At 47.9% G+C, this 20,000-nt stretch overlaps 1 protein-coding gene across 1 annotated transcript in view; it reads right to left on the bottom strand.

Moving 5' to 3' along the window:
- Positions 1-20,000, bottom strand: part of LOC121720029 (regulating synaptic membrane exocytosis protein 2-like) — a 76,069-nt gene that overhangs the window by 21,267 nt on the left and 34,802 nt on the right. The window contains exon 7 of the mRNA XM_042105863.1: positions 12,000-12,256. Within this exon, the coding sequence (XP_041961797.1) occupies positions 12,000-12,256 (257 nt within the window). The remainder of the gene's footprint in view (positions 1-11,999; positions 12,257-20,000) is intronic.

Raw genomic sequence — 20,000 nt, 5'->3', positions numbered from 1 at the left:
TGTGTGTGTGTGTATGCGTGTGTGTATGCGTGTGCGTGTGTGTGTGTGTGTGTGTGTGTGTGTGTGTGTGTGTGTGTGTGTGTGCACGTGTGTGTGTGTGTGTGTGTGTGTGTGTGTATGTATATTGTGTATGTTATGTGTGCGTGTGTGTGCGTGTGTGCTTGTGTGTGTGTGTGTATGGTATGTGTGCGTGTGTGTGCGTGTGTGCGTGTGTGCGTGTGTATGGTATGTGTGCGTGTGTGTGTGTGTGTGTGTGCTGTTGCTGTTTGCTCAGCATCTGCTAGAGAAGTGGGCCTTTTGATCACTCCTTGATTGCCCTCTCCCTCCCTCACACACTCTCCACTTCACAAGCGTCTCACAACCTCCCGTTAACCACGTTACCTCCACCCCCCCCCCCCCTCGCCTGATTTGCAACCCAGATGAGCAGAGTTTATTGACACTTTTGTCCCACAATGTGATATAGTGTTAAACAGTAACATGTGCAGGTGCAGAATATCATGGAAAAGTCTGTTGCCCTGCCCTGACTGAGAGATTAAAGGCTCACAAAACCATTGCTAGTGTTCCGTGAGCTGCAAACTGTAATCATCAAGATTATGCGTAATATAACTAGATTATAAGTTTCACTTATTTTTTGAAATAAAGTACGTGGAACAATGAACATTTCCATGATATTCAAATTGTTTTGAGATGCACCTGTACTATGGGAGTTCATCACAATCCTAGATATTCAGATGCTCTGTCTTTGGTAACAACCTAAAGAAGGTACCGGAAGCTTAGAAAATACCTTCAGCCAAGTCTGCAGTATGTAGAAATCTGCAGCATGGCAACAGGGCAGTTCTGGCATGCTTGTCTCCAGGCCGAAGGGTTTTCTAAAGTTTATCAGCACAGCAACGCTTCACATTACTTCCAGTAAGTAGTTTCTCACGAGCTAATAATGAACTTTAATATAATTCCAAGATTAGCTCCCAGTGTGTAGGCTACTTAATAGTACTCGTGCTTGGGATTAACCTGAGAGGCAGGGCCTGTCACTCACTCTATCTCGGAGACAGGGCAGCAGACAGTCCAGTTGATTTGGCAGCCTGCCCATCCATATGAGATTAGCCTCAACTAATTCTGCACATGATCATGTCAGCACAAGTGTCTGGGCTGTGTGTGACAGGATCAGGTGTAGACACACACACACACACACACACACACACACACACATACACACACACATACACACACACACACACACACACACACACACACACACACACACACACACATCATATATCTATGACTTCTGGACATGGTCTACTGTGGATACTAAAAACAAGGATTCAATAGCTCAAAGTCTACCTACTGGCATCCCTGTTCACTGAATGCATCTAACCATATTAAACACAGGGTTTTGGTCCAGCACCAGGTATCAGTATGCCTATATTATATTGTCTTCCTTCAACTATAACATGTATTGCGTCAGGAACAGCAAGCACAGTGGGAAGGAAATCGGACTTGAGTCAGTCCCATGTATAAAGCAAATATGGGGCATATTTGGGGCAGTCGTGGGGCAGTCATGGCCCACTGGTTAGGGCTTTGGGCTTGGAACCGAAGGGTTGCCGGTTCGATCCCCGACCAGTGGGAACAGGCTGAAGTGCCCTGAGCAAGGCACTTAACCCCTCACTGCTCCCCGAGCGCCGCTGTAGCAAGGCAGCTCACTGTTCCAGGTTAGTGTGTGCTTCACCTCACTGTGTGTTCACTAATTCAGGGATGGGATAAATGCAGAGACCAAATTCCATGTATACACAAGAATACTTGGCCTAGAAACCTCATTTACATTTACATATGTATACTGTCTGATGTGGCCAAAGGAAAGTTACACAAATGTAAACCCCCCCCCCCCTACACACACACACACACACACACTCACACACAGCATACTCCATCCCTCTTTTTCATCTCTCATCAGACCATGTTCCTCCCATCTCAAACCCGCCCTGTCCCCGCCTGCCGCCTCCACACGGGGACAGTGGACGGAGCGCAGGGCCGGAGGAGGCCCAGAGGAGGCCCAGAGGAGGCCCAGCGCAGGGCCGGAGGAGCTGCCACCGCAGCTGGCTCTGGGTCCTCGAGTGGGTCCCCTGGAGAGAGTGCCCCCCGGCCCTGCCTGCGTGGGAGAGATCGGGGAGGGCTGGGGCAGAGAGGGCAGAGGGGAGAGGGGAGCAGGGAGAGAGGAGGGCCACAGCGGCTGGCTGATGCTGCATGTAACTCATGTGGCGGATCACTGGGAAAATGTAATCTTCAGCAGCCTCGCCTCCATGCATGGCCTCTCCTAAATCTTAGCTCTCCTATCCTCTCCACCACCCAAACCACACACACACACACACACACACACTCCTCCTGATTGTGTGTGTGTGTGTGTGTGTGTGTATGTGCGTGCGTTTGTGTGTGTGTGTGTGTGTGTGTGTGTGTGCGTGCGTGCGTGCGTGCGTGCATGTGTGTGCGCATTTGCTTTGCGTAGGTGTTTGTTTGTGTATGTGTGTGAGTATGCATTTGTATGTGTATGTAAATGCATTTGTGTGTATGTGACTAAGGGGGGGGGCGTCTATATGGGTTTTATCTATGTGTGGACCAGTATATGTGTGTGTGTGTGTGTGTGTGTGTGTGTGTGTGTGTGTGTGTGTGTGTGTGTGTGTGTGTTTGTCTAAGTGTGTTTGTGTTCCCCTGCTTGAAAGGGGCATCCCTCAATCTCCACCCCCGCCCCCTCTCCGTCTAGCTGACGGTGGGATTAGCAGATAGGGGGGACACATCATCCTCGTTATTGATCAAACAGAGTCGCCATGGCAACCGGGGCTCCGAGAGAGAGGGTGAGTGCGGAGGCGGCGTGGCGGGGAGTGGAAGGGGAGTGTGTGTGTGTGTGTGTGTGTGTGTGTGTGTGTGTGTGTGTGTGTGTGTGTGTTGTGAGGGGATATTCCACCAATTATGACTCGGCTCTGGATGCAGGGAGGGTGCAGCAGTAGCCTCCACTCACTGAGAGAAAGGATTCTGTCTGCAAAGTTAAAAGGCTACACAGCATTTCATTTCTATGACTACTGCATCAGAGATTCCCCTAGCCAACATCCCATTACAAAACGATCCTCACACTGATTACTTTTACTGCTCTCACTTTACGTGTTTACCTGCTCGGACAGACTTTGATAATATGATGTGGACACAGTCACCCTACACTATGGAAAAGACTACGATAGGCTCTAACAACGCAGAGTAATCATCAAATTGAGTTTGCCCTGATATTCTCATGGTGGACATTCGCTGTTCCACCTTGCAATGAAACAGGAGAATGGGAAAGTGTGGAGGGGAGGTTGACTCATGCAGACAGCCCACAGTGAGGATTTCTGAATGTGCCAAACAAGCAGATTTTATGCAACACAGCAACTGTTGAAGAGACTGTGAGAGAGGTACACAAACGTTTTGGCGGTTACTGGCTAGCCCACGTCCACACAGAAGTAGGCCTTCGTGCCCTTCGCTGTACCGTCCAGGGGGGAGAAATACCATTCTGTGACTGGACACCTGAGCTTGAACCCAGGGAATCGATAGGTGACGCAGCTGCTAAACATAAACACGGGAAAGGTGATGACAGTGCTGTTGGGAAAATCTGCAGAAAACTATCAAGTCTCATTGTGCTCTCAAGATTCTAATGTATAGGATCAATGGCTCAGTGAGACGAAAAAGGCCATTTATATACCAGGGTAACTGTGGTCAGAATTTCTTTTTTTTTAATCTGAAATGCATGTGGCCAATTCCCTCAATTAAAGGTAAAGGCAACATACTGTACCACTCGTCTCCATCCGTTGTCTATATCTGTTAGGTATAATGTGCTATAGGCATGTGTAGGTATAATGTGCTATAGGCATGTGTAGGTATAATGTGCTATAGGCATGTGTAGGTATAATGTGCTATAGGCATGTGTAGGTATAATGTGCTATAGGCATGTGTGTGTATTTTGCTGTAAGTCCAGACTGCACCACGGCCCCTTTTAATGCCTGTACGACTCTTCACGATGGCGAGTTTGGCTCAGATCAGTGCATCGGCCATAGACCATAAACTAACAAATGGCATCAGCTGCCTCACAGAGACAAGCACATACAGTAGCAGCATGTGCACCCAGTTTTCCTGAACGTTTCCCACTCTGGGAAAACCGGGCGGTTTGTTTACGTACCGTCGTAACTCCAGACACGGGCGTGTTGGGTGGGTGGGTTATGTGGGTGGGGAAGGGGGCTGCAACAGCACCATCACCACCATCCCACACCGCGGCTGAAGATGCGAGGCTTCTAAGAAGCGCTGGGGGCCGCCATTAGGGCGTGCGCTGACGCTGGCATGCATAATAGATGGCTATGGATGGCCAGGCACGGGCCATTAGTGCTGGACACACGCAGGGGCAGGGAGCGTGGAGTGCAGAGGGGAGGGAACCGTCGCCTGAGCTGGGATGACCACAGCGGCTGAGAGCTTTTCACTCTCATTTACACATACGCCCATAAATGTACACACACACAGACACACACACACACACACACACACACACACACACACTCTTGTAAACATGCACATAAACACATGCATACACACTGCTGTCTAAAATAGGATGGCCATGCTGTTCTTATCCTTGCTTTCACACACATACACAAACAAACACACACACACACACACACACACACACACTTATTGGGAGAGGACAGCAGGAGATCTTTGAATGTTCATCTTCTCCTGTTCAAACATCACCATCTCAGTCTCCTTCATCGCAAAACATTGACAAACAAACTCAACTTTGCATAAGTACATTCACGGCCTCAAAGTAAGCTGAATTCTTGCAATTAAGGCTGTGGGATGGGGTAGCGCCCCCTGCTGGCTGTGATGAACCATGCTGTAGTCATAGTGTGCCGCACGCTCAACATACCGTGTGTGTGTCGTCTCCTCTTGAGGACTATGAAAGTGAAAGCTGCCGCTAGCACCAGGAAAGGAGAGTCTCATTCAGACCGTTCTGAATGCTTGACACAGAGTAGGTGGCTACTAGGTATGAACTCTACAAGCTGACTGTACTGTAGGTGGGTAAGGACTGGAATGGTGTAGACAGGGCTGGATACAGTGAGTTAAACAGCGTACATGACCTGGCTGTCATCCCTGTCATTGTCCATTGTCCAGTGCGTTTATCCTTCAGCGTAGTCCTGTGTGTTCCGTTACATGTCTCACATCTGAACAGGTAAGATCACCTGCGTGTGGGATGAAGAGCAGAATGCGAGCAGGACCGGAAGGGGACTGTGAAGTCCGGCGCGGTGCGGCGTGGCGTGGAGTGGAGTGGTGTGGTGCGGTGCAGGTGATGTCCCTACTCACAGTGGAAAAGGTGAGGTGTGCGTGACGCGGGGGGGGGATTAGGGGTGCCACGCGGCAGGGCCGCTGAGAGGCCAGATGGGCCCCCCACCGGGCAGCCACACCACCTCCACCATCCCCACCACCACCACCTCCACACTGATACAGACAGAGAAATATGGCCTCAGGCAGGCTCTCACCACACAACAAGCATATCATCAGTAACATATAGAAATATATACTGAACATATAGTGCTGAATATGTTGTAGAGATGGTAATATACTTATATGTGTGTATGTGTAGGGAGGAGGTATGCCCGTATCTATTTGACTCTCTTATCTTTGTTTTACATAGATGAGTGAATTCATGGATGACCATCTCTTCTCTACCCCCCCCCCCCCCCCCAAACACACACCCCGACCCCTGAATTAGTCATTTATTAGTCATTTTAGTTTTTAAGGTATTGGGAAAGAACGTCTACCATTAATTCTCCATACTTTCATCTTAACGTTGTCTCTATGATTGTAGTCTCCCCCAGGTACAAAAACGCATGGAGGCACGCACCCTGGTGCGGCGGCTCTTACCGCTGTCGCTGTGAACGGTTAGCACTGTACAGTAAGCTAAGAATGTGTGTCACTGCAGGAGACGATGACACATGAAGGCTCGCTCTCGGGCGTGTAAATATCTCCTACTGCCCGCAGCACTGAAAGGAGCCGTAAATATGTGTTGGAGTTGGGGGTCCAGAGTAATGGGATGCTGAATAGGGTAAATTTCACCAGTGCACACGCACCAAGAGTCGGGCGAATACACGCTCAAAGCTCGGACCTTTAATTCTGCTCAGTATACCGTCTTTCAAAACGTGCCGTCAAAGTCCCGGTGAGCTATTGTAAATTAGGGTATTCAAGGGGGGAGTAGAGTGATGAGAATATTACTTAAGAGATAAGGACAGCTTAACGAAATACTCTTCACGACACCGATATCTGTAGCCCTCAGCGACAGCGGCACAGAGCCTTGTGCGCGCGCGCACACACACACGCACACACACAGACACACACGCATAGAGGCACTGCTGCAGCGGAACGCCAGGACGCGCACATACCTCCAAAATGCAACTTAACATATCGCTCACAAATGTTAAGGATACATACGATGCTGAATTAGCCTGTCGCACGGTTTCGCTGCGAGACATTTCAACTACAATTTTCCGAACTGGCTTCGCCAAAGAGTGCTGATCGATAACAGCCGCCCCCCCTCCTTTGAAATACACCGCGTATGCCAGCGGGGAAAGGGATCTTAAATCACACATTCTTTCGCAAGGAATCACTCACCCGATGTTGCTGAACGCCTGCTCCAGCAGCTCCGTCTGCAAAATGTTCTGAGGCGGAGTGAAAGCCCCATTGAAATGAGATAAAACCGAGCTACAAAACTGACGCAATGTCTCAAACTGCATTTTCCCGTTTCTCCGTTTCGATATCCACCGTTAGGTCCTTTCTCCTCACAAACAATCCATCCACCTGTCCTCGCTCTGAGCCCCGACTACCTCCAGGGTGGCATCAAACGGAGCAACGCCACTCAAGTTCCATGTTTTTTCTGATGTTGGCAAAAAGTGTTTCTATACGACAGAGAATCGATGCCGGCGTATTTTTTCATAATGTTCCCAACTTAGCCCGGAAAAAAAACATGTAGACGCGGGCGGAGGTTTTCTCCCTGACTGTAGCAAGATTTCTTCACAGCAGTCTGAGGGGGGCCACCGGACAAATAACACCTGCGTGGCATCTTCGAGGCATCTCCGATCGCGATGAAATGGTTAGCATCTTAACATTCTCCCTGTACCTCCCTTCCTGACCAGGAACTGCGCACACATGCAGACCCACACACTCGCGTACAGTCGCGCAATCGCCACTCCATCCACTCTCTGCTTCTCACGCTCCGACTCCAGCACCCCAGGATCCGTAGGCTACTACTACACGGTCCGCGGGTGCAGGGGGGGGGGAGGGGGGGGGGGGCGAACGGAGATGCTGTCGTCAGTGCTTTTTGGCCAAATCTAACTGCCAGCCACCCTCCTTCGCGAACAATAAGGAAGGAGAACACAAGGCATTCTAATGCTATTAAAAGAGCTTCTGCACAGAGCCTGGCAGAGAGATGGAGGAGGGAGTAGGGGAGGAGGGGAGGGTGGAGGAGGGGAGGGTGGAGGAGGAGGGGGGGGGGCAAAGGTACCACGACTGGGATGGCTCAGACAGTTTACTCACAAATCACCAGAGATTCTCAGGCAAAGGAGCATAGGAGCAGGGAGCTTGTCTCACTGCATAACACTATCTTGTCCAAAGAGCAGTTTAACAGCAGGAGGGGGTAAAGCAGGGCTAGAGCAGAGTGAGCCTCCACCTCTCCTGCCTGCCTAGCTCATTAGGAGACAAGGCATAACAGTATTAAGAGGGACATGATATCAATGGCCTTCCCTAGGGAACCTGGAATCCGAGAGGCAACCCGACCACCTCCCGCCCCCGCCCCAATAGCTCAATGAGAAACACACAGTTATTGGATACAACTGTACTGACATGCTGACAAAAAGATAGCCCATTTCAATAAGTCAATGGACACACTGGAATGATCAGGCTAAAACTACCACTAATTTAAACAGATTCCATCATTTGTCAAATATACCTCTATAAGTCTGTATACTACACATAGTCAGACATATTGCTCAGTTTTTTCCCCCCATCATAGTCTGTCACATCTGTTGGGATCAGGGCCCTCATGTTAGGGATAGCATAGTAAGTTTCTCTAGCAGTCCCCTATCTAAGACTATATGTCTGACCTCATGCAGGGAGACAACGCTATTTCGCTGGTTTACAGGCAAGTGTCGTCTATCGCCCTGCCGTAAACGGGACAACAGCGTAATTGATTATTTTTTAAATTTTTTGCTGGTGCTGAGGTAGGGAGATGGTAGGGGCGGCGATTAAAAATGAGAATCCCGCAGAAACACAAGTCTGTAATTAAATCTGAATTGCGGAGTAATTATTGTTGTTTCATCAGGCCCTCTGAGGCAGCTCGGCCCAACGTATCTGTGTGTTCATTGGAATGACACCTTGGAGACCAAGACAAATTAGAGTCCTTTCCATGTTATTTGGAGATATAAATAGGCTGTCAGCGATTTCCCCACTCCCTTTTATACAGCGGAAGAGATTCTGAGTTAATTTAAACATTCTTTAAGATTAATGAAAGTGTTTTCTCCCTCCTGCTTTGGCTATCAGGATTCTATTTCTGAGTGCAGAACTATCCATCACAAGCAGTTTTGTGCTCATTCAGAATGGCTTCTTCCTCGTGTGGCTTCGTCCAAATGCTCTGCCAAAACAATACCTCAAACAGGCAATTCGCCCTTCAGTGTATGAGCCACTAGGATATACAGTTTTTTTTCACAGACGAGAGGAAATAAAACACATCCCAAAATGATATGCATTGAAATCACACATACAGTGGAACTCTTTACAATGAACGGTAAGCACTTGCAAATTCATACCATTATGCAGGAGTTGCCATTATGCAGATTTGTAGCTCTTTTTTTTAAGATGGTGTCATTTCCACTAGCCGCCTAGTAGTTTTGTGCTCCATGTTACACATAAAACACTAAAATGTCCCCAAATGTCTCCCAAAAAATCCTCCATTAATAAGTTATGCCCAAACTCTGCCTTCTCGTTAATCTGTAGCACACTGCCTTGAGAGCTAAACTGGTTACTTTGTGGTTGGTCAGTTGCCACAATAGAAATACTCCTCCTTTATTCCATTGTCTTATAATATTAACATGTACCTTAACATGGTTAGGCTTTTATTTGTTATTATTGTTTGGTTTTGTTTATGTAAAGCACATTGAATGACCTCTGTGTATGAAATGCGCTATATAAATAAACTTGACTTGACTTGACTTGACTTGGTACTGCTAGCCTATATCTTAAAAACATTTTCTACAATATCAATTGGCACGCTATGAGGCCTGGTCACAAACTAAAACTGTTGCTGCAATGCTGCAGAAGTTCTGGATATTTCCATGAGGTGTGTGTAGGGGCCGGGGCTGAAACCATTACAGATAAAGTATCACCGAGGACCTCTCAAGAGGAAAGTAACTGACTTTAGGCCAGAAAACAAATCCCCTTCGAGGTGGTCTACACCATAAAGAATGCAGCAAACACAGGCTAGCATACCTATTCATTTGAGAACAGTTCTCCAGCATACTGTAATTGCTCTTGTCTATGATTCCACCATCAGTGCATGTAAGCAGTAGGCAGATTGGAAACATATCACTAAACACATTCGTCCAAAAGGTTCTGATAAAGGGCAATACAACAGATGACAAACACACACACACACACACACACACACACACACACACACACACATGTATGCACACACACACACACACAACACACACACACACACACACACACACACACCCATGTATGCATACACACACACACACACACACACACACACACACACACACACACACACACACACACACATCCATGTACGCACACACACACATCCATGTATGCACACACTACCTGAACCTCCACCCACCCACAGCTGTTCGGGTGGTGAGAGACACGACTCAGGTCTGGCTGCGACCTCCTCCCCAACAGGGGGGTCAGGAAGTGGGACCGCGTGTGAGGACGGGGACGAGCACGCAAACATATGTCCCGCTCTGGGGTCACCATAGCGATCACTGACCCTGAGGACCACAGAAGGGACTGAACCTGCAGCTTGGATTTGGTGAAAGGCTGAGAAGGGGGGGAAACTGTAGAATGTCAGAATTCCACTTCCTGTGAGTCTCGGAAGGATGTAGAGCCTCCCTGTGGTCACATAGGGTATTGCACATATGCAGGGTCCATAGCAAGCCTCTTCATAGCAAGCCTCATTCTGGGATCAACGCTAAGGCAAACTGTAAAAGGGCAACAAATAGCAACTCCTCCAATATGGTGAACTGAATTCTCTAAACCATCAAAAACACAGAGAGACAATGAACACAAATATATCTGGAAAAATCCCTGCTATAACATCAAAAGCAACAGCTTAACACAGCAGAGATCAGGAAACACACAAAGCTAGAAATGTAAAAAAAGAAGCACAGAAGGTCAAATTAAAGGCTCCGGTCTTTTCAGGACAATCACCCTAATCAAACTATTCTAAAATAAACAACAATTTAAATCAAAGCCACAAATGCATCATGTCCTAAAAAAAACATCAAAACCCAACTGCATTGTCATTCATACATTTGTCACAAAGAGAAATAGCCGAAGACAGACCGTAGACCTGCAGTGCTCTGGGGATATGGAGGCAGAGGGAGGGAGGCTGATCCCAGGTCTGTTGAAGACGAGCAGCAAGCTGAGTCTGTCTCTGTCTCTGTCTCTGTCTCTGCTGAGCAGAGAGGTCTCTTGCAATGCTCATTGCCCTCCCAGCCAGGGAAAACCTCTGGCAAAGCTTGGATGCTAGGGACACATCAAAGCCTCTTTTCACAATATTGAGAAAGTGTGTGTGTGTGTGTGTGTGTCTTTAAGGACCATGCGTTGAGGTGCTCGGGATAAAAAGTTGCTATAGGATTGACTAAGGTTTTATAAATGTAAAAGGTGTGTGTGAGTGTGTGTGTGTGTGTGTGTGTGTGTGTGTATTGTTGTCTGTCTGTAGCTGCTGTACTGTAGGTGGTAGCATTGTCAGCTTCTTCTCAGGTCCTCCTGGGCCAACTCAGGGCCTCTTTCATTTATTTGAACACCTAAATGCTGAGCTCTGACTTCTGACACCCCCCCCCTCCCCCCTCCCCCCTCCCCTCCGACTGTGTTCTGTGGGCTTCGACTTTCATGTTTCCTTTTGAACGCCCCCTGCTCCACCTCATCCTCTTAACAAAAGCTCGTAGCTCCTGTCCCTTTCCTCTCGCGCACCCCTCTGCCCCTGGACAATGCCTGGCCACAGTGGGCCCTTAGCTCTCCTGTTATCAAACAGCTTAGCCAAAGGGCAGGTCCTCTGCTGGCAACGACACATTCAGAGGCACATCACTACCAGTAAGTCACAGACGGACAGATCCTCACAAGCTTTCAAATGAACGACAGCCCCACTGCGGTCATTTTGATCTGTATAACTCAACAACTAATTATAAGTGTGGATTTATGCGTATGTACAGATATTTTCAGAGATATTGAACAGTATCTTGTGTCTTGTGGTAGAGATTAAATATATAAAATGCTCGACTCCTCATCATGCCAAGTGTAAACCCTGAGGTTCAGTTGAGGGTCTCAACCACCAGCATACAATTACAGGTGAAAAGGTTGCTATTGCAAGGACCGGATCTCAGAATTTCAAACTGTCATCAGCACCCAAAAGATCAAATCAAGAATAACCCAGCTTCAAGAATAACCCAGCTTCAAGAATAACCCAGCTTTAATATTGACAGCCATACACATTCATATTCACATTCATATTTCACGCACATACACACACAGTACTGTCAAAGACACACACACACACACACACACACAGTTCCGTCAACGCCACACACACAGACACACACACACAGACACACACACACACACACACAGTACTGTCAAAGCCACACAAACACATACACACACACGATGACATCCACACACACAGCAGTGTGTGTCCGACTGACCTGTCGCTGGGCACTTCTCCGAGGGAGCGCTGGCGTGGGAGGCCGGGCGGCCCCTGGTAGTGGAGCGGTGCCTCCTGCAGTTTGGCTTTCTTCTCCTGCGGAGCCTCCTCGTGCCGACGGCCTCGTGCCAGACCCCGCGCGCCCTCACCGCCGCCCAACCCGGCCGGCAGGGTGGCCCCCGGGCCGCTGTAGAACCACGCGCCGGACTTGGTGAGGATTTCTTGTTGTTTTCGGCACAGGTTGCATACCCACATCACCTGGCAACGGAAGACCCAGCTAGTTAGGGTGGAGGCATTTTAAAAAGCTGCAGAAACTGCTGGGGAGGGAGGGTTAGGGGTGAGAGGGTGACATGATTTCAGGTGGTGACCATGAGAACAATTCAAACACAGCGATCGATGAGCGTTTCAGTGACTAAGGTGGCCCTGAGCTGGCCTTGCTGAAAGAACACTCAAACGCTTTGTCATTTCCAACAGAGTAGCATGTCCCCTGTCCCATACTCACCCACGGCTTCGTTTGCCGCTTTAAATGGCCGTCAGGAGATATGCTAAACTGATGACCATATGTATTTGTATAGCACCATAATTAGAACAGGGTGGGTGGGAGGGCCACAAGGAGTTGTACTGGTAAGGATAAGATCCCACAGATGATACAAATACACATAGTAACCACTGATATGATTAAAACAGAATGGCTTTTGGCTAGTGACAACCAGTGATTAAAAAAAAAAAACCTAAAAAATGGATCACTGACCAAAGTATGAGAATGACTGAAGGTAGGCATGGTTGTGTGCTACAAGAGCCTTGAGTAACCCACTAAGAAATGACTACTGGTCTTCTCCTCTTTCCATTCATCATGTATCACATATACAGTGCAGTGCCACACCTTGTTCAACTGAAACAGACCATATTCTATAGAGCAGTGTTTCTCAAACTTTTTCAGATGAAGGACCACTTAACCAATAAAAAAGAAACGCACGGACCACATAGCTAAAAAAAAAAAAAGATTAGACCTACTTCAACAGTATATTAGCCTACACAATTATTGTAGGCCTACTCACTGAACCACCTTGCTTATTGTCTTTGCACTTTGCTTATTGTGTCAGATGATTCATATGATTTAAACTGGCATAATATCTTACATAGACAGTGTTGCAGAACTGTTTGGATTTACATACAAGTTGGTTCAATATTGCAAACAACTAATCTATATTATATATTTTACCAAGTCTGCTCGCGGACCACTTGGGATAGCTTGCGGACCACACTTTGAGAAACACTGCTATAGAGGCACAGGAGTCATAGGGTCTGTACGGAATGGAAGGCAGCTATCCGCTGCCTCGCTGTCTTCAGCTCTCTACCGAGTCACTTGCCGTAGCAGGCATCAAGGTACCGGCTACGAACTTTGTTTCGGACAGCCTAGTAAAATAGCAACACAGAACGCCGTTGTCAGGATACCAGAAAGAAGAATAACGTAACGTTCGATTGCTCACAATAAAATATAATTTTGGACGTTGAAGGCAGCATGAAGGATCCATCTATGCTGCCTTCAAAATTTGGCAAAACGAAGGTATCTTATACGGCAGCATGTTTGATTCGGACATGCCACGATGCCTCGCTCCCCTGTGAGATATCTTATATGGCAGCCTCCGTACAGGCCCATAGTGTATATCAGCAATATCACAGTGTATTACAAACAGATACCATATTTTACAAATGGTAACCTCACAGAGAGAGGCTCATTTTGACTCCCATTAGTGTTGAACTGCTGCCCTTGTCAGCGCCTCGGAGAAGATCTAATCACGTCCGGGTGACGTGGGGACTGCCCGCTGACTGGACGCCGCGAAAGGGCATCAGCCACCTGCTCCGAAGCCGCAGTGCCTCGCTTCCATCTGTGGCCCGAGCATACGGACATACAGTCTGGACGCGGCCAGCTCTGGCACGCAGCCGAAGATGCCGTCTGGCCATCAACGCAAGCGACTCGAGGTGGGAGGGAGGATGGGTGAGAGAAAGGTGGTGGTGGTGGGGGGGGGTCAGTGCATATTCCTAAGGATAGGAAGAGGCAGGTAGGCATCTGATCTGAGAACAGCACAGGAGAGAGTGCCAGTCTGGGGCATCTCTGACGCAAAAAAGGCTGCTGGGCCGGGCTTCCTGCGAGTCGGCGGAGGTAGAGGAGGCGATGAGAGGAGGCGATGAGAGGAGGCGATGAGAGGTGTCTCCTGCGGCGCTCGCCTCCAAAAGAGCCGGCCATCGCCAGGGCCGTGGTGTGCTAACAGAGGAACGCTCGCCGGGGGATACTTTAGGACCGCAGGTCCACTAGAGCAGTGATTATCCAGGAATCCTTTCTATTTAACAGGGCCGCAACAATGGACCAGTGAAACTCTAGCTCCCTTTGGCGCCTCTAGTGCTGCTCAGGATGCTTTTTTTGTCTTTCTAAGTGGGTGCAATGCGGGATTGCAATTTCACTGCTTCCACTCCTCTTCTACACCTCTTCTACATGAAGCTTCACACACACACACACACACACACACACACACACACACACACACACACACACACACACGCACACACACACACGCAGACACAGACACACACACCCTCGCATATGAGAATAGCAACCTCTGGTAAGGCATACAGTACTTAACACATTCTTTAACACATATATGGAGTGACTTTGTACATCAAGCGCGACCTACTTATTTACCCTTCGCACAAGTGCAATTAACAGCAAGGCGGCGGAGGAGGTCTCCTCCAATCTGCCGTCGGTAATTAAACACCTTCTAAAGCCGGAATCAGAGTCCTGGGCATTCCGCCGTGGCCATCACCCAAGCAGTGTGCCTAATGGAACATTAGCATTCCTAATCAGCTGACCAGGGGAGACCACACATGCTCAGGCCAAGACAAGATTCCTCTGAGTGAGCACATTTGATATGAGCAGCTGACATGCTACAGTATTCCAGGAAGGGAAATGGGGAGTTGTGGGTCCACCACAAGAGGTGAGAGAGGGATGGATGGAGTAACAGAAGCCAGGATAGTCTGCTGGCCAAAGGCTGGTGCATATGTCCAGTGTGTGAGAGACGATGTGGTTGCGAGCATGCTCTCTGTGAGGTCCTCTCCACCACTGTTAGGAGCACTGTTTTTTTTCCTGGGCAGCAAGATCACAAGCAGAGGAGGCTGCCTGCAGATTAGTCGGAGTCGCCTCCCTCCCTTGCTCGTTCTCTCTCTCCCTCTCTCTCTCTGCAGCTTCACTCTTCACGCCTGAACGATGCTCTGGGAGGTGTGGGGGGAGGAGGTAGAGCCGGTGAGACACTGAACCCCCCCCCCCGCAGGCAGGGACATCTCTCCCTGCATTTGCACATTTCATAGTCATTGAACCTGAGCAACCGAAAATAGACTCTCGCGCTCTGGAGAACGAGTCACACTAGACTCTGCCTATTCGCCAAGAGGACCCGGGGGAAGCCAGTCCCCAGAGTGCACCTCCCCAGAAACGTGCTCCCTGACAGGGGAGTTCACTGCTCTGCCAACACCCCACAGATCACCTCCCGTTACACCCAGCGGACCGAGCAACGTAGACTGAAACAAAGTGGCCTGGGGAAAAAATGGCTGAAACGCTTCACTTGTATTTTCACGGGTTAAACCAACGGCTCCCTGGAACCCCCTTCCCTTGCTCTGCATACGCGATTGGAACACAAGGTGACACTCTTGATTTGCTGAGCACACCTGATTTTAGTAAGGAAAAAATCTAGTTATACTAACGTTAATCAGGTATACTAAGAATGAAAAATAGTGCAGGTGCAAGGGAGGGGATTTCCTGCAGGAAGATTGAGAATGCATGTCTTAAATTTCATTAGTCACTGCAAGCACTATCAAATGTAATTGCTGGCTTGTAGCTACTATATGTCTTTGTCACAGACAAACAAAAAAACACAAGAGTAGTAGCTTGCCTAAGGCCACCACTTGGTTACTTTTCAGTAACTTTCCCCAAAAAATGTGTTTAATCGAGGGGTTTTACTGAGACAAATTGTCAAAAGGGAAAACACAACACACACACACACACACTGTTCCCGTGTTCAATCACTGAGCTTCCTCTTGTGGTCAGAAATCACCACTTCAGTGTTATGACAAGGTTGTCAAAGCAGCCGCGAGGGCAAACGCTTGCAGTTACAGCAGCATTTAAGCCATTACACAGGGCCACTCAGGACAGGACAGGACTGGACACAACCCTCTGACAGCGACCTCCGATGCTCTCACTCAGCTGTCAACAGAAAGCCTGCCATTCTGCCAAAGAAACAACAGCCACAGCAACATAGGCTTCATGAGGCTGGTGATATAGACTTAAGGACAATACACAGCCTCCACACTGCCTCTGGGTAAAGCAGTCTTAACACCTTGATAAGTACTATATTGCTCCTAAACTCTTCGTTTTGCTTGTATAATTGTGCAAGTGTATAAAAAACAACAACTTTAAAGTGAATCGTTTATAGAATAGAAAACTCTATTTTTCTAGTGGCTTATCAGGAGCATTGTGTGTCAGTATGCCGCTGAAATATTCACTCGTTCAGGCATGTCCGGGATCGTAGTGATGAGGACCTGCTTATAGAGAGACATGCGGCACAATGAGCGAGGGCTAAATTAAAAGATGCGTCGCGGTGAAATATTCATGTCGCCGTGAGTGCACTGTCACAGGTATCATATTGCGGGACAACCTTCACCTGGACTGAACTGGAGGACTCGTAGATGGCGCTTAGATGGGGAACGGTGTGCCAACTATAATCACTTGGAAATTCATAAGTTTAGCCATTTTGTCCTAGCCGAATACATCAAAGCACGAATACTATAGAATGCGTTTCTTAGTATGACGATAGAAACTGGTTACATTCTCACTTAGGGTGTGTGAGAGCTATCATTAACATGCCAGAACATAACATTGCACGTGGAACATTAGGATTTAATGGTGTTCTAATTTTAGCGCACAGCGCTTCACAACACTTAATGCATATTTATGCATGCTATTTTCTTCAAAGTTGAGTGAGAATCCATTAAATTGAGCCAGCAAAAACGAGAGAATGCTTTTTAGAGGAGCACTTGTTTAGTATATGTTATGGTAAACGTAAATTGGAAAATTACACCAGAAGCTTAGTTGTTACATGCCACCACAACACACAAATATACAAGATCTCAATACATACCCACCCAATACCCCTCACCATCAAAATGTGTACAACATTTCTAAGAATTTGACTTATTATGCAAAAATATTATAATTAGTACAAAAATAAAACAAGCCCTCTCCCCGATTGTTATTATCAGACTTTGAGATCAAAAGCAATTGAAGTGCTGATTAAATATCATATTCTATGTGCAATTCACTGTTCACTGATAACACTGAACTGCAAAATACTATGGTAATAGCAATTAGCATTTGCTTTGTATGAGTGAGACATATTCAAGTATAGGCCTACTTAGTTGTACATGCTAGAATTCTAAATCAAGTTCTAAGTTCTAAGTCTAAATTCAAGTGCGACACAAAACTAAGCATGCAACTTTTTGTTTAGCTTGAAGGGCACCACTTACCCATCTTGACAGAGAAGGCTAATGTATCCAGTGGAAAAGCGGGGGGGAATTAAATATCCCTGTCTTTAATCGCAATTTTAGACCAGGCTAGTTCTCGGTGGCGGGGATGAGCGAGGGAGAGTTCAGTACCATGGACAGCACACACCTGGCACGCTGTTGCCACATGAGAATAGGCTTTTATCAGATGGTAAATGACCGATCAGGCTCGGCCCCAATCACATTCGCTGTCACTCATTGCCCGTGGTAATGTCGTGAACACTATAGTACATACTTCAGAGACACTGGGGAAAAGTCATTCTTCGAAGTGTAAAATGTCACATCGACTAAAATAACAGAAAAGCTCAATCGTGGTGCTGGTATCCTTTTACCGAACCAGACCCACATTTGCTGCCGCTAGGGCGCGTCTAGATTTCTAGGCTACCATACTTCTGCTTTTCTCTATGCGTTGGCAGTAGAGAGTTGTGAAAACGTCGTAAGTGGTCAGTTCAAAAGAATCCAAAAGTACGCGATTCCATACGTAATGCGCGAGTCGATATTCAGTCAAGACGCAGTCAGATAGCTTACGCTAAAATAGTAGTTTCTACAGTACGACTTTTGCAAGAGACGAAGACGAGACAAGAAATGGTCATTCAGCTTAAGCTAAATCTGAAGGGTTCGTCCACTCAAGCTAATGTGTCAGTGAAAGAGACAGCAGCGGTGCAATCTGTGCTTCTTTTTCCATCAGCATTGCCTTTCCTCTCTCAAACGGCGACAGTTGTGGCGAGGCGGATCTTGTTCTTCGAAACGACATCAATATTTACAAGTTCTGGTGTCTAGGGCGGCCGGCCGACCTGTCGGGCATTGCACATTGGAATACGATCGGGGCGTTCCGCCTGCTTTAGGGCTGCGGTGAAGTTGTGATTCAGCGCCCGGACACTTTCCTGACCGTGTGCTATTTGTGGTGAGCCCAATGTTTCATTCAGGATCCTCACAAATTGTCAGAAGCTGATTGAAGAGTGAAGACATGCATTCTATGCTTTTATTTTGTGCAAGTCAAGTCGTTTTACTATAAAACACAGCTCCATTTTCATGTGCAATACTGACATAACTTCCTGAAGCTATTCAGCATGTTTGTTTGTTATTGTTTTTCAATGGGCAGCAGATGTTAAACTCAAAGCTATGCATCAGGGAGTGTTGACAGCTACAGAAGATCCCAAGCTCTTTGGCACCTGAGCAGTGACACGACCGACCCCACGGGTGACGTCACCCACCCAGGATTGAAAACGAATCTGGACACCCAGTACAGTCTGGGAACCTAATCCATGACCCACTCCACCTCCAGGTCCTCAGGCTCTGCAACCAGACACAAGGGGCACGCATGTAGTGGCCAGAGGAGCAGGCTAAGGCACAGCACTGGCCAGGACAATGAGAAGACGTAAGAAGAAAGCCTGGATGTACTGCTACTGACCCGGGCCTTCTCCATTGGGGCCCATTTGAAGAGCAGCTGGGGTCCAGGAAAGAGGTGTGGACAAGCGGGACAGGCGAACGCAACGCAGGGGGCCAGCCCACAGGTGCACCCGCTCGACCGTCCGCCAGTCCGCCAGTCCGTCAGTCCGCGGAGAAGCACTCAGGTGTGTGACGGCCAGAACTCGCAGTGAACCTGTGGCAGGGCTCCTGTGAGCGCCGTGGCCATCTGTGCGGAGCGGGAAAGCTGATCCCACCGCTATTATGTCGGGGATACAAAGGAGTGAGTGGCCTGCCAGCGGTAGACAAGGTGCAGCCACAGCCTTACCACCACTGGACTTTTTTTGGCACCGCTACTCTGAAATGACCAGACCAAATTAATGGGGGAACCACGCACACACACTGACACACAGACACAGACACACACAGACACACACAGACACACACACACACACACAGACACACCCCCCCCCCCCCCCCCCCAAAAAAAACACACACACACACACACACAGACACACCCCACACACAGACACAAGGTGCAAAGTTTCTAGTCGGGTGCTAGGCTCAGGTGTTGTGGCACTGCATGTCGTGGATCTGCACGTCAAGTCATGTTTAGCATTCATTACATCTTCTCAGGCTCAAATCACATCTCCTGCCAAGTGACCTTTGAATTTTACACCTAAGAACCAACTACATTCTAAACATGTATAAATGCTACACTGAACACTCCAGACCTTTGAATTTTACACCTAAGAAGTTGAACCAACTACATTCTAAACATGTATAAACGCTACACTAAACACTCCAGTGCCATGTAGACTGATTGACAGCTCACATGGCACGTGGACATGTGTTGACTCATGGACAGCATCCGCAGTGCACCATTGTGACAAAAGTCTCCAAATCAACAACACATGAGCCTACATGAGCAAGCACAAGCCTCCAAGTGCTCTTCCCAGTCCAGAATGGATGGTTCATGATAAACAGA

Source organism: Alosa sapidissima, chromosome 10 (assembly GCF_018492685.1).
Source record: "Alosa sapidissima isolate fAloSap1 chromosome 10, fAloSap1.pri, whole genome shotgun sequence".
NCBI classification, from domain to species: domain Eukaryota; kingdom Metazoa; phylum Chordata; class Actinopteri; order Clupeiformes; family Clupeidae; genus Alosa; species Alosa sapidissima.
The sequence above is the reverse complement of the archived record's forward strand: the minus strand, read 5'-3'. Positions and strand labels throughout refer to the sequence as shown.